Genomic DNA, 15,992 nt, shown 5'->3' on the forward strand with positions numbered 1-15,992 from the left:
TGGGGGGGGCCATCCCAGCACGCGGTTGGAGGGCTCCCGGAGCTGCAGTAGGTGAGTGGAAACTTAATTTTTATTTCTTGATTTGAATTTTTATTTTTATTAATTTTGTTTGGTTGATTTATTTATCATTTATTAATTGATGATGACTCTTCATTTGTAAAAGTGAAGTGTTTAATGCTTGTAAACTTCTCTTTCTTCCCCCACCCCCCCACCCTATCCTATCTCTCGTTCCCTGCGCCTAATTTCTAAAGTGTAGGTAAGGTTTCTCTGAGCATACAAAAATCTACACTTACTCCATTCTAAGTTAGTTTGGAGTAAGTTTTCGCTGCCTAAACTTGCAAAACAGGCGTAAGTGGCTGGACACGCCCCCTTTTGAAAAAAAAACTTCTAAAATGAAACTATTCTAACTCACTAGAACTGGAGCAAATTAAATGCGAAGAATTGCAATTTCTAAGATGCTCCATTCTAAACTAGTTGTTCCAAAAAAATAGCAACTCAGGCCGAAACTTGAAGAATTACGTTGTCAGTTTTAATTATTTGATTATGTTGCAATATAAATGGCTTTATTTTTGCTGTCTTGAGTATGTAACCACAGTACTAAATATGTCCTGTGCCTTTTTCACAATGTATTTAGGCATTCCTGGCTCTGAAGGATTTGTTCAGAGTGGGTGCACAACTAAAGTAACTGACAACAGTCCACTGTTGGGCCTAGACTGTGAAATGGTAAGTTAATTTTCCTGTTTAAAGTCCGCAGCATTTAGACTTTATAAATTGAAGCGAGAGGAATATGGACAGATTGGACCAAGTTATAAGTGGGCACAAGACCTTATGTCAAACTGTCTGAGAGTCCAGAATTCTGATGCGTTTGTGGAGACGATTCTCCAATGGAAAAATAATGGGCCCTATTTTTTCCCATTTTGTTACTTATCGCACGTGATGTATGCAGATTGTTGTATTGGTCGGAGTAAGGGCAGTCTAATGAGATATTTATAATTTCATTGGATTTTAAGGGTACAGTGCACTCATCTCAATCTACAACACACCTATTGCCAGCTCCGAGTGCCATATAAGTTGATGCATTGCTTCAGTTTTTAATAATGAGGAAGCTAACTGCTGGAGAATGCCACCACTACTCCCTCCCTGGTCTCAGATATATTCTTGCATTTATGTTTTTTCCAAACCATTTCATTTACTGGGTTGCTCTGTGAAGAATAAAGATTTTATATAGTGTCAGAACATTCAAAACACTTCACTTTTAAAACAGTTACTGTTGTTATGTAGGCAAACATGGCAGCCAGTCTGCGCACAGCAAAGTAAATTAGATCAATGACCAGTTAATTTGCGTTTCATTGTGTTGCTCCAGGTAGAAATAATGGCTAGGAAATTGGGAGAACTGCTCCTGTTTGAACAGCGTTGTGAGATCTTTTACTTCCACCTCAGTTTAACGCCTCATCCAAAAGATGGCACCTCCAGTAGTGTATCATTCCCTAAGTACTTCATTGAAGTGTCATCTTAGATTATGTGCTTTAGTCTTCACTAACTCAGGTGACAGTGCCACCAACTGCACCCTTATAAAGCTGAGTGCTACACTCCAAATACAGCACACCTAAAGCACACTTTATTCACTCACTGCTCGTTATATTTAGTGAAATATGTAGACCTGCCTCACTTTCACTCAGAACAAACAAGCACCAATAGCAGGGTTGATGTAGGAACTTCATCAAAGTAGAAAGCACCAATATTAGTGTTACTTTGAAAATACAAAATGATTCAACAAAATTTAACATTTTAAGCTTCAATTTAAAAAAAAAAGTAACAAATATATAGTAAGGAAAATATAACACATAGTGCTAGCTAAAAAGAACTTTCATTTATATAGCTCCTTTCAGGTTAACAGGATGTTCCAAAGCTCTTCCAAGCCAGTGAAATACTTTAAGTGTAGTTGCTGTTGTAATGCTGTGAAACGTAGCAGCCAATTTACGTGAGGTAAATGACCAGATAATCTGCTTTAGTGGTGCTGGGCAAGAGATAAATTCTGGCCAGGACACCGGGAGAACTCCCTTGCTCTTTTTCACATTGTGCCATGGGAATTTTTATGTCCACCTGATGGGAAAGATGACACCTCCGACAAAATGCAGCACTCCCTCAGTACTGCAGTGAAGTGTCAGCCTAGATTATGTGCTCCAGTTTCGAGTGGGACTTGAACCAGAGGTGAGAGTGCTGCCACTGAGCCACGGCTGACACCTTAAATTATGGTCTTGGCCTTGTGAAATAAGTCCAAATAACGCTGCCCTACCACCGCAGTAGCTTCCATTACTCTTATTACATAAAACTATTGAAATGAATTGCAGGTACTTTCTTGTTGTATTCATTTGGATTATTCCAGTGCCTGACTACGAAAGGGAATGAGTTGACACGTGTCTCTATTGTCAATGCGGAGGGATACTGTGTGATGGATGAGCTGGTGAAGCCAGACAACCACATCCTCAACTACCTCACCAGGTAATGATTAAATTGTTAAATTAATAGTAGATATTTGAAATAAGATAATTTAACTAAAATATGTAGGGCTGCTTCACATATGTAATAAAAAAGTGCCCCTTTCTCATCAAGTGTGCTGATATGTATTTTTCTTCAACTATTTGTGGAGGGATTTTATGTGGTAATGTTTTTTGCTATGAAATCATGCAGTGCTATTAGATAATATAGTGACCTACCAAGTTATAGTGTGTGAATTAAATGTTATTCAGCTGTCGCTCAGTGGTAACACTCTCGTCTGAGCCAGAAGGTCGCGGGTTCAAGTCCCACTCCAGAGACTTGAGCACAAAATCTGGGCTGACACTTCAGTATAGTATTGAGGGAGTGCTGCACTGTCAGAGGTACCATCTTTCGGATTAGGCATAAAACCAAAACCGCATCTGCCCTTTCAGGTGGATGTAAAAGATCTCATGGTACTATTTCAAAGAAGAGCCAGGGAGTTTTCTCTGGTGTCCTGACCAATATTTATCCCTCAATCAATATCACTAAAACAGATTATCTGGTCATTGTCGTATTACTATTTGTGGGACTTTGCTGTGGCAAACTGGCTGCTGTGTTTCCTACCTTACAACAGTGACTACACTTAAAAAGTACTTAATTGGCTTTAAAGAACTTTGGGAGGTCCTGAGGTTGTGAAAGGCGCTATATAAATGCAAATTCTTTCTTTCATTGTTGGGCATAGCATAATGGGGGAAAGTGGCTTAATTGCTTTCATCATTTTAGGAGTACAGATATTTGGTATTGTCCTGGCAGTGTATTTTGACTATTGAATTTGTGGAATGCAGACATGTTTGATATGCTGTGATACAGGTTTGAGTATTTGATGGTAAAATGTGTGTCTTCCTGTGTGGGTGTTCTTTATAATGGTAATTGGTAAATGACTGTAGCATGAAGCTGGGGAGATTACTTCTCAGGTCAGAAGTTGTTACCATGTGTTTTTTCCAATGGGACATCAGTGTGCTTTATGGACGATGTGAAGCTAATCAGTGGCATATGCGATAGTCAGCCTGTACGATCTGACATTTTAATTGGTACAACTAAAGTATTAATGGGCTTTATATCAACCAGGAATGCAGCTTGTGAGACAGAATGTTACTGGATTTTGATATGTAATATAAATAAGACCCAATAAACTCACCCCAACTGTTTTAATGTAAGCAGAGTCAGAGCATTTCCAAAGTTAGTTTCTGCTTGACCTTAATTAATTTGCACAATTTAATATTAAATAAACGACTGTTGAAAATGTCCCATTCTGTTAGGTTTGTTCTGGTGACAACATGGAATAGTGCGACTGGAATAAAATCCTCTTTAAACTCTTGCTGCTGTTTTCCCTCATAAACTGCAAACCCATTCCATCTAATTATAACCTGCTGCACAGCCCTGTTTTGTTATTGATCCTATTGGTGAGAGCCAGTAAACCCTCTTCAAAAAGGCTAATAATATAACCAGTGAGTGGTAACCACAGCCCAGTGTCACTAACAGTAGCCCTGAGAGGTATGGATTATCATTAGGTTGATTCTTTTCAGAAATATATAAACGTTTCTATTTTATTGTTCTAAAGTAGAATTATAAGGCAATTAAGAGGCTGATATGCAGAATACTGAAAATTGTCTTAATCATACACAAATATGTTGACTAAATCCCAAGCAAAAACTGTATATTTGTAAGTTTTATCTTTTTTTTAAATTTTGTAATTCTGACAAAACGCATGAAATTGAAGGGGTTCAACAATGTCACCCACCTATTGTATATGCAGGTTCTCTGGGATTACTTGGAAGATGCTGCTGCCAGTGGAAACAAAGCTGCAGGATGTTCAAGCCAAGCTGAAGAAGATCTTACCCAGTGATGCTGTCCTTGTGGGGCATTCTTTAAACAATGACTTGAAAGCTTTGCAAGTAAGTATTGTACATGTCTTTGTAATTTTTTGCACACAATTGTTACGGATTTGAGGCAGATTTTAGAACTAAGAAGTAACATATCTCTTAAGGATTAAATATAGTTCGATAAGAACATAAGAAATAGAAGCATGGCTGATCTTCTACCCCAACTCCACTTTCCTGCCATATCCCTTGATTCCCTTAGTATCCAAAAATCCGGCGATCTCTGTGTTGAATGTACTCAACGACGAATATCCACAGCTAATGTGTTCATCCAGAGTTTTGATAATGCTAATAGCACAATGGGTTTGTATACTGTTATTTCACCACTCAGAGTGGGGTTTAATTTAGACCAGGTAGATGGGAGAAAATTCTCATTTAAAAATAAAATAAACATTCAGGGGTAGATTTCCCACCTTCCCAGTGAGAACCTTGGGAGGCTAGTCGGCAGACTGTGCCCGTTAATACTGGTAGGTGGTCCGGGCTAGGCCTCATTAGAATTCAGCCAGTAGGTGCAGGCGGATAATGAGCTCCCTGGGTGGCCTAGACATGAAGCAAGTAGGTCGGGGTTGTGAAGCTGGAGTGACAGTGGTCCAGGCATGGTTTTGTGGAGCGCAGAAGTGCATTCCTGCTCCTCCCGGTCCCACAAAGATACGGTAGAACTTATCTGTGGGCTCCTCAACGGTTGGTCTGCCAGCTGATACTAAAATGGCAAACAGGGTCCAGTGTAAGTCATAGGACCCTGATTCATGTATTAAAAGGCTTACCGCCAGACTCGGGTAGATGCTCCTGCCGCTCAGTGGTAGGCCCAGGGACGGTAGCGGTATCCATAGCGATGGCAGTAGTGGGGTGGTATGGTATGTCGTTCCCCACTGTTTTCGGGGGGGGCCGCCCTGTTTCCATCGGACAGGAGGACTCAAAATCTCTCCCTTAAAATTTCTCAGTAAAATGATCTTTGATAGTCTCAGTGTTGTCTATTCCCAATGGAATTCCGCCTTCCACAGCAAACTGCCATCAAAACTTGGTATTATTTTATCAGTCTGTGAATGGAGCTGGAGAAAACTGAAGTCTCACACAGATAGGACAGAGGATGCTTATCTAACCTTGGTGATCTAAACCATTTTAAGGTTAAAGTAATAAGATATATGCTGCATCTGACCCATGAGTGATTGATGCTGTTGCTCTATGCACTGTAGATACATGTTCTAATCCTTAACCTTCTCTGCCTTTGCTTTGATGGGATTAAAAACAAATAAGAAAAAAGTGATTTTTTTTTTTTGTGTGTTTTTGTGCAAGGTATTTTTATTTGAGTTGGAACATTTTCTTACGGAGTTTCAACAGATAATGTTCCTTGATTTTTTTTTTTAATAGCGTTGATTTCAAATCCCCTGAAACTGGCGTTGAGCAGTCACTCAACAGTCCCGTGTTCACACAGGCAATCTTCTGTAACTACGCCAGGTGCTCCATGGCAAACCAGATTAGTCCGTGAATTGATACCATTTAGTATAACTTTTTGCCATTTATATTTGAAATACTAATTTAGTAATTGAGTGCAATTCGTTTCTCTTGCAGATGATTCATCCAAATGTTATTGACACATCACTGCTTTTTGCTAGAGACTTGGGTCGAAGGTTTAAGTTGAAAGTCTTGGTACAAAAGGTTCTGGGGTGAGATCATTTTATTTTCCAATCCGGTGGGGGGGGGGGAGCACTTATGAAAGGGAATGATAACTACTGATGAACACTTGGATGAAATGTGTTTTTAAATTATGATCACCATTAATTGTGAATTTATTGGGCATTTGCATTAAAAATATTTTTTTTAAAGAAAAAGGAGATCCCTGTTTCTGGAAACAATACCTCGTCAATGCTGAGTCTGTCTTCCCAATGTATACAAAACACAAGACCATAATATAGAGGCAGATGAGAAAGGTCATTCAGCCCATCTATCTAAAAAGAGTCTCTGTTGCCCCTCCTCCCCATCCCCCAAATTGTTTCTTAAATAAAATTACTCCCTTGATCCCATTCCCACAAAACTCCTGAGCACTAAACTTTCCATCATGGTCTTCATACCAACCAACATTGTAAATGGTTCTCTCTTCAGGCACTTCTCTCTTACAAAACCACTGTAACCAACTTAAAGCCAGAACCCAATCACCAGAGTAAGAGCGTCAAAGCTCATCTGTTACCTTTGAATTTCACCAACTGAATCAGCATAGAATCATAGAATGGTTACAGCATCGAAGGAGACCATTCGACCCATCAAGCCTGTGCCAGCTTGTTGCAAGAGCACTTCAGCTAGTCCCACTCCCCCGCCCTTTCCCCGTAGCCCTGAAAAAAAATTCCTTCAGGTAATTATCCAATTCCCTTTTGAAAGCCACGATTGAACCTGTCTCCACCACTCTTTCAGGCAGTGCGTTCCAAATCATAACCACATGTCTCCTATAGTTCTTCTGCCAGTCACCTTAAATCTGTGTCCTTGGTTTCTTGACCCTTCCACTAATGGGAACAGTTTCTCTCTATCTACTCTGTCTAGACCCCTCATGATTTTGAACAGCTCTATCAAATCTCCTCTCAACCTTCTCTGCTCTAAAGAGAACAACCCCAGCTTCTCCAGTCTATCCACAGAACTGAAGTCCCTTATCCCTGAAACCATTCTTGTAAATCTTTTCTGCATCCTCTCTAAGGCCTTCACATCCTTCCTAAAGTGTGGTGCCCAGCATTGGACACACTACTCCAGTTGAAGCTGAACCAGTGTTTTTAAAGGTTCATTATAACTTCCATGCTTTTGTAGTCTTTCCTCTATTTATGAAGCCCAGGATCTCAAATCCTTTTTCATCACTTTCTCAACCTGCCCTGCCAACTTTATTATTCACATAAAGCCCCAGGTCTCCCTGTACATGCACTCCCTTTAGAATTGTACCCTTTAGCTTATATTGCCTCTCCTCGTTCTTCCTATCAAAAGGTATCACTTCACACAATTCTGCATTGCATTTCATCTGCCACGTGTCCGCCAGTTCCACCAGCCTGTCTATATCCTCTTGAAGTCTATCACTATCCTCCTCACTGTTCACTATATTTCCAAGTTTTATGTCATCTGCAACTTTTGAAATTGTGCCCTGTACACCAAAGTCTAAGTCATTAATATATATCAAGAAAAGCAGTGGTTCTAGTACTGACCCCTGGGGAACACCACTGTATACCTTCCTCCGAAAAATAGCCATTCACCACTACTCTCTTGTTTCCTTTCATTTAGCCAATTTCATATCCATGCTGCCACTGTCCTTTTTATTCCATGGGCTTCAACTTTGCTGGCAAGCCTATTATGTGGCCTTACAGCTTTAAGACGTCAGAAGAAAATGTATATTGTATTCCAAATGCTTATGTGGAATAAAACTGAATACATGTTGTCTTTTTGGAAATCTATCTCACGATGGATAATTTTTCCCAAACAGGAGGGAAATTCAGACAGAAGTGATGGTTGGCCATGATCCATCGGAAGATGCAAGAGCAGCTCTGGAGTTGGCTCAATATTTCATCACCCAGGGACCCAAGAAAGTGTGTTAATAAATCATTTATATAATAAACACAGGCCTTGGGTGTTAGCCTTGGCTTAGTCTCAGCACTCTCACCTTGATTTTACAGACTTCTTGCTGACTATGTGCCTCCCATTGATGAGCACAACATTCAACTGAAAATTTGCACTTCGGGAAATAATGTATAAAAGACACACAATGTGTTGGCTGCATTTTGGAATCCACAAGTGTTCTTGAAAATGCCAAAGTCATTTGAGGCTTCAAATGATTGTGGAAGCATGCCAGAAATTGCAGTGTTGGTAAATTCAGACCGCAGCGAGCAATGGCTCTGTCTGAAATTGTGATGCTAGTGATTCCCACTAATTGTTGTAAGTTCTTAGCAGCTGGGAAATGGGTGCTGGGAGCTAAGCCCAGCATTCACCAATATTGTAGGAGAGGCTGGTAAAGAAGTGACTGTGTTTTGGTTATTTTGATGTGGAGCCTGTAATCAAAATGTATTTAAATATTTCGGCACCCACCAATACTTACAGCTTTTCAATGTACTTTCAGCTTTAAGAATCCGGCAACTATAGCAGGCCAGATAACTAATGCACCATTTTATAAGATCATTGAATATATTTAAGAAGGAGCTAGACATAAAATGCATCAAGGGGTAAGGGGGAAAAGCGAGAATATGGTGTTGAAATAGAGGATCAGCCATGATTATATTGAATGGCGGTGCAAGCTCGAAGGGCCGAATGGCCTATCGGCCCATCATGCCTGTGCCAGCTCTGTGAAAGAGTTATCCAATTAGTCCTGCTCCCCCGCTCTTTAGGTAACACCAAGGGGCGGAACTTGCCCAAACAATGTGGATTTCAGGGTGGGATGTCATTAACAGAACTTCTTCGCAAAGAGTCTGATGGTGGCTGGCAGGAAAACCTCCCTCTATCCCACATTATTTCCAACTGCGATTTGCAACGAACAGCGGCTTGGGTGACAGCAGCATTTCTTCATTTTGGGATGCTCGTTGTCAACTTGTGTTCCACAGAATTAATTGCTACCAACCCTGTGATTCAAATACTTGCTTCATGTCATAAAATATCCACATTTAATGTTAATTCAGTACTCCCAGAGTCTCACTGTAAAACTGTTGCTTCTTTGCTGAGCTCTCTGACACTGCCTTTGCCAGGAGCTGCTGGGAGACTGATGGTATTTTAAAATACATTTTAGTGAATGTAAGCAGACTTGATGAGCGCAGGTTTCACTGGATAAGCAGATGTTTTGTTTTTTTAAATATCTTCTGTACAGAACCCAATATGTTTAAATTACCTTTCTGTACATTAGGGTGCAGTTCATTAATATTCAGCAAATGCTTTGGTTACAGGTAGCAAAGCTGAACCTGGAGAATTTCCAAGCTAAGCAGACAGTGGGAAATGGTTTCACAGCCCAACCTGAAGGCAGAAGTCATGGGGAAAGATCATCAAACCACCTGAATGCAATCTGCAATGGGGTAAATAGATTTCAAGGCAGGACATGCTTGCAATGTGACAGGTTCGTTCATGACCTTTATCACCTCTAAAGAATTCATATTTAGATTGCTCTGCACTGAGAAGTCATGAATTTTTCTGACCACACTGCATGCAAAGCACAATACAATATCAAATGGAGTTCTCTCGGGATTGATGCACTATCTTTTAATTCCACGTGCTCTGTAGCACCACATCAATATGGAGCAGTGAAATTGGACATGCCGGAGTCCTAAGAGTTTACTCTCAGTTCAGAGAAGAAGACTCTTGGCTAACATAAGTTTCTGCTAAAAACATTTTCAGGTTTTCCACCATTTAAATATCTGCTATAGCGTCCAAAGGAATTTTACAATCATATTCATTTGGAGTGAAAGAAAATACAAATACTGCAGTACCAGCTACTGACTAAGATCTGAGCAGTCCAGTAACTAATGTATATAAGCATTCATTTTGGTCAGCTGGGTGTCTGACCTGCTCAGAAACCCATCTCCATCTTTAATATTCTGCAAACAAAGATGCTGAGAATTTTACATCTGTAGATTTCTGTTTGCCTGACAGAGTGTGCACTCTCACCCCATACCCAAGTCCCGCGAGCTTAGCAAGAGCCAACTACGGGACCTCTAAATGTGTCCACGGGTACTGTTGGAATTCAACTAGCTAAAACTACACAACAGAGCGCTGGTAAAGTCCCTGCTGCTTGTCAAGCTAGGACCATCTTACCTGTTAGGTCATTGACTTGCAGTGTTATCTGGGGCCGAATGCAAAGATTCCTAACCCCCAGGGACCTCGTCCATCCTACCAGGTTCTGCTAGTGAGCTGAAATACTGCAGACCTGCCAGGTTGTGTATCAGATTACTGGGTCTGCCGCCTAGGTTTGACTTGTTTGCAAACATTTTTATCCCCATGCATGTCATCTTGCAGCAACCCTGACTCCAAAGAGATCCTGCTTACCATAACCACCTCCCCCCCACCCCCCCGACCCATGTCCCCTTCTCCCAGGACAATGGTTACATTACCATTATTTCCTATAATAGCATTAAATAACAAATGCTGGCAATCTGCAATTTGTTTTGTTATTTTCTACTTGACCATTACTGTTGGCATTCAACCCCTAAAGTCTTAGCACTAAGTAGAATACAGCTTTTAAAAGTTGATGGTAACACTTCTTTATGCTTTCTTAATGTAACTTCTGATTTAGTGTTTCAATAAAATAGCTGCTCAGAATGTTCCTTGTTTGTTTTATTAGCCCTTTTGTGATTTTAAAGTCTGATTTATACCACAAAGAAGTGTTTGTGCAAAAATAGTGGATGATAGAAATGTACCCTATAAAGCATTATTTACATTGCACCTACTTGGAAAAATCTAAGTAATTTTGGTCATTTCCTGCTCATTCTATTTGGTTGGTGCTTGTGCCGTGTCTCAGTTTTTTTGGTAGTTGGAATCTGTCACATCTCGTTGGTTGACAGTTCTGTCAACAAAAGACATCAGACCAATGAAATCTGAGAAAATTGAGATGCAGCCACAACATTCAATATAGACACAAATTTTTGTTATATTGACATGAGTTGTTTGATGCAGTCTATTATATTCAAGGCAAACTAGTTTAACTCACTTCTGCAATAAAAATCCTTTAGTGTTCTATGGTACCTTTTTAAAGATGGACAGGAATTGATGTGTAATGTGTGTAACAAGAATATCTTGCTGTCTAGCTTGCTAAATAAGTTGTGTATGGGTGATCAGAAGGCAGTGCTGTTAGGCACAAAGAAAGCAATGAAGGAGCTGATATACCAAGATGCATGGCATAAAATAGAATGTGGAACAGACAAAGAGGTAAGTGATGAAAAACCATAACTTGTTCAACCATATTTCTGTATCCAAAGAAAACTTCTCAGAATTCTATCCATGACTATGAATGTCCATGATATATTGGGCCCTCTACATGGACATAACTAACAGACCAATCTGAATAAAGAATTACTTTATTTCTTAAATTCTTGTTCTCTATTGGTGAGACTTCATTTACAGCCTGTACAACTGATCTAACACTGGCACAATTAACATTCAAACTGTCATATAGATAGAACAGGCTGTGCTATTTAAATGTTTCTTTTTATTGATTCTATTTCTGCATCATATATATGCAAAATCAAAACACATTTCATATAAACATAAAAGTCCTGTATAATTTGATCATAATTGTCGATCTTACATGGCATCGCACATGAGTCTTCAAGACCAAGCGCAGTTTTTGAGGTCAAACGGGATTAACAGGAGGGGGATAAATAGACCATGGCAGAAAGAGGGAGGGAATGAAGGGTAGGGCGAGAAAGGAAGTGGTGCGGGACAGAGGGTGGGAGACAGGATTGGGGGCGGGGGGTGGGGGGGGTGGTGGGGAGATGAGAACCAGGGACTGAAAGGCAGAGAAACTATCTCAATTGGGGCAGCACGCAACTATTTTGGAGGCTGGTAAACTCAGTAAGAGGGAAAAATGACAATCCCGCTCAGCAGGGAGTTGTATTGCATACTTTCTGTTGGGCGGGGCAGGGGAGACTAGATTGGGGAAACATACACGGGGTCAGGGTTTCCTGGCAAGCTGTCTCAGTAAGAGGGTACCTAGCAACCACTCAGCAACTGCAGGCAGTTGAGGATGGCAAATTCCACAGCTGGCCAGTGCACTTGAGCGAGTGTTTGTGTGTGTGTGTGTAGATGCATACTGACTTGCTACTCCTATACACAGTCACAGCTCCTGTTTTTTGGATAGAAAGTTATGTGACTTTTACCATTTGTAAACCATTGTAAAGCCCTATCACAGCGCTAGCTACAAGTGTAACTGGTACTGCAGGTAAATATGGATACTTTTATAATGGTTTTCCCATTGATTTAGCTAGACAGGCGATTTTACCACATTTTTAAATGGACTGTGGTGATCTATATATTTTAATGTAATTTTCTTGTGCATTTCATGTTAAAGGACCATTTCCTCCAATCAATTTTTAAAAAAATCTAAAGCTGTAATATTTTCTCTGCACACTTGGAATAGAAACATAGAAAATAGGTGCAGGTGTAGGCCATTCGGCCCTTCTAGCCTGCACCACCATTCAATGAGTTCATGGCTGAACATGCAACTTCAGTACCCCATTCCTGCTTTCTCGCCATACCCCTTGATCCCCCGAGTAGTAAGGACTACATCTAACTCCTTTTTGAATATATTTAGTGAATTGGCCTCAACAACTTTCTGTGGTAGAGAATTCCACAGGTTCACCACTCTCTGGGTGAAGAAGTTTCTCCTCATCTCGGTCCTAAATGGCTTACCCCTTATCCTTAGACTGTGACCCCTGGTTCTGGACTTCCCCAACATTGGGAACATTCTTCGTGCATCTAACCTGTCTAAACCCATTAGAATTTTAAATGTTTCTATGAGGTCCCCTCTCATTCTTCTGAACTCCAGTGAATACAAGTCCAGTTGATCCAGTCTTTCTTGATAGGTCAGTCCCGCCATCCCGGGAATCAATCTGGTGAACCTTCGCTGCACTCCCTCAATAGCAAGAATGTCCTTCCTCAGGTTAGGAGACCAAAACTGTACACAATACTCCAGGTGTGGCCTCACCAAGGCCCTGTACAACTGCAGCAACACCTCCCTGCTCCTGTACTCAAATCCCCTCGCTATGAAGGCCAACATGCATTTGCTTTCTTAACCGCCTGCTGTACCTGCATACCAACCTTCAATGACTGATGTACCATGACACCCAGGTCTCGTTGCACCTCCCCTTTTCCTAATCTGTCACCATTCAGATAATAGTCTGTCTCTCTGTTTTTACCACCAAAGTGGATAACCTCACATTTATCCACATTATACTTCATCTGCCATGCATTTGCCCACTCACCTAACCTATCCAAGTCACTCTGCAGCCTCATAGCATCCTCCTCGCAGCTCACACTGCCACCTAACTTAGTGTCATCCGCAAATTTGGAGATACTACATTTAATCCCCTCATCTAAATCATTAATGTACAGTGTAAACAGCTGGGGCCCAAGCACAGAACCTTGCGGTACCCCACTAGTCACCGCCTGCCATTCTGAAAAGTACCCATTTACTCCTACTCTTTGCTTCCTGTCTGACAACCAGTTCTCAATCCATGTCAGCACACTACCCCCAATCCCATGTGCTTTAACTTTGCACATTAATCTCTTGTGTGGGACCTTGTCGAAAGCCTTCTGAAAGTCCAAATATACCACATCAACTGGTTCTCCCTTGTCCATTCTACTGGGAACATCCTCAAAAAATTCCAGAAGATTTGTTAAGCATGATTTCCCTTTCACAAATCCATGCTGACTTGGACCTATCATGTCACCTCTTTCCAAATGCGCTGCTATGACATCCTTAATAATTAATTCCATCATCTTACCCACTACTGATGTCAGGCTGACCGGTCTATAATTCCCTGTTTTCTCTCTCCCTCCTTTTTTAAAAAGTGGGGTTACATTGGCTACCCTCCACTCGATAGGAACTGATCCAGAGTCAATGGAATGTTGGAAAATGACTCAATGCATCCGCTATTTCCAAGGCCACCTCCTTAAGTACTTTGGGATGCAGTCCATCAGGCCCTGGGGATTTATCGGCCTTCAATCCCATCAATTTCCCCAACACAATTTCCCGATTAATAAGGATTTCCCTCAGTTCCTCCTCCTTACTAGACCCTCTGACCCCTTTTATATCCGGAAGGTTGTTAGTGTCCTCCTTAGTGAATACCGAAGCAAAGTACTTGTTCAATTGGTCTGCCATTTCTTTGTTCCCCGTTATGACTTCCCCTGATTCTGACTGCAGGAGACCTACGTTTTTCTTTACTAACCTTTTTCTCTTTACATATCTATAGAAACTTTTGCAATCCGTCTTAATGTTCCCTGCAAGCTTCTTCTCGTACTCCATTTTCCCTGCCCTAATCAAACCCTTTGTCCTCCTCTGTTGAGTTCTAAATTTCTCCCAGTCTCCGGGTTCGCTGCTATTTCTGGCCAATTTGTATGCCACTTCCTTGGCTTTAATACTATCCCTGATTTCCCTTGATAGCCACGGTTGAGCCACCTTCCCTTTTTTATTTTTACGCCAGACAGGAATGTACAATTGTTGTAGTTCATCCATGCAATCTCTAAATGTCTGCCATTGCCCATCCACAGTCAACCCCTTAAGTATCATTCGCCAATCAATCCTAGCCAATTCATGCCTCATACCTTCAAAGTTACCCTTCTTTAAGTTCTGGACCATGGTCTCTGAATTAACTGTTTCATTCTCCATCCTAATGCAGAATTCCACCATATTATGGTCACTCTTCCCCAAGGGGCCTCGCACAACGAGATTGCTAATTAATCCTCTCTCATTACACAACACCCAGTCTAAGATAGCCTCCCCCCTAGTTGGTTCCTCGACATATTGGTCTAGAAAACCATCCCTTATGCACTCCAGGAAATCCTCCTCCACCGTATTGCTTCCAGTTTGGTTAGCCCAATCTATGTGTATATTAAAGTCACCCATTATAACTGCTGCACCCTTATTGCATGCACCCCTAATTTCCTGTTTGATGCCCTCCCCAACATCACTACTACTGTTTGGAGGTCTGTACACAACTCCCACTAACGTTTTTTGCCCTTTGGTGTTCTGCAGCTCTACCCAGATAGATTCCACATCATCCAAGCTAATGTCCTTCCTAACTATTGCATTAATCTCCTCTTTATCCAGCAATGCTACCCCACCTCATTTTCCTTTTATTCTATCCTTTCTGAATATTGAATACCCCTGGATGTTGAGTTCCCAGCCCTGATCATCCTGGAGCCAAGTCTCCGTAATCCCAATCACATCATATTTGTTAACATCTATTTGCACAATTAATTCATCCACTTTAGTACGGATACTCCTTGCATTAAGACACAAAGCCTTCAGGCTTGTTTTTTTTAACACCCTTTGTCCTTTTAGAATTTTGCTGTACAGTGGCCCTTTTTGTTCTTGTCTTGGGTTTCTCTGCCCTCCACTTTTCCTCATCTCCTTTCTTTCGTTTGCTTTTGTCTCCTTTTTGTTTCCCTCTGTCTCCCTGCATTGGTTCCCATCCCCCTGCCATATTAGTTTAACTCCTCCCCAACAGCACTAGCAAACACTCCCCCTAGGACATTGGTTCCGGTCCTGCCCAGGTGCAGACCGTCCGGTTTGTACTGGTCCCACCTCCCCCAGAACCGGTTCCAATGCCCCAGGAATTTGAATCCCTCCCTGCTGCAGTCACGTATTCATCTGCGCTATCCTGCGATTCCTACTCTGACTAGCACGTGGCACTGGTAGCAATCCCAAGATTACTATGTGCTCTGAATATAGCTGAATGTGTTTTCTGCAGGTTGTTCAGCGAGCTCGGACTGAAATCCCAGTTGCCTCTTTAAGTTTAAGTCACTTTACGTCTTATTCCGAATATATTGAGTGTCACTTACAAATGAAAATCCACGAGGGACTACTTCATGAAAAGGTATGACAGTACATCGAATAACTGGGATCGTAGTGCT

The 15,992-nt window shown here is 41.2% G+C and overlaps 1 protein-coding gene across 7 annotated transcripts in view; it reads left to right on the forward strand.

The window, feature by feature from the left end:
* The window catches only part of LOC139281120 (RNA exonuclease 5-like), a 58,085-nt gene that overhangs the window by 23,755 nt on the left and 18,338 nt on the right, over positions 1-15,992 (forward strand). For all 7 annotated transcript variants that reach the window (XM_070901085.1, XM_070901084.1, XM_070901086.1 and 4 more), the window contains 8 exons: positions 635-723; positions 2,387-2,502; positions 4,295-4,433; positions 5,988-6,082; positions 7,870-7,972; positions 9,314-9,480; positions 11,165-11,285; positions 15,830-15,955. In XM_070901085.1, coding sequence (XP_070757186.1) covers positions 635-723; positions 2,387-2,502; positions 4,295-4,433; positions 5,988-6,082; positions 7,870-7,972; positions 9,314-9,480; positions 11,165-11,285; positions 15,830-15,955 — 956 coding nt within the window. The remainder of the gene's footprint in view (positions 1-634; positions 724-2,386; positions 2,503-4,294; positions 4,434-5,987; positions 6,083-7,869; positions 7,973-9,313; positions 9,481-11,164; positions 11,286-15,829; positions 15,956-15,992) is intronic.

The sequence above is a fragment of the Pristiophorus japonicus genome, chromosome 15, assembly GCF_044704955.1.
Source record: "Pristiophorus japonicus isolate sPriJap1 chromosome 15, sPriJap1.hap1, whole genome shotgun sequence".
Classification (NCBI taxonomy): domain Eukaryota; kingdom Metazoa; phylum Chordata; class Chondrichthyes; family Pristiophoridae; genus Pristiophorus; species Pristiophorus japonicus.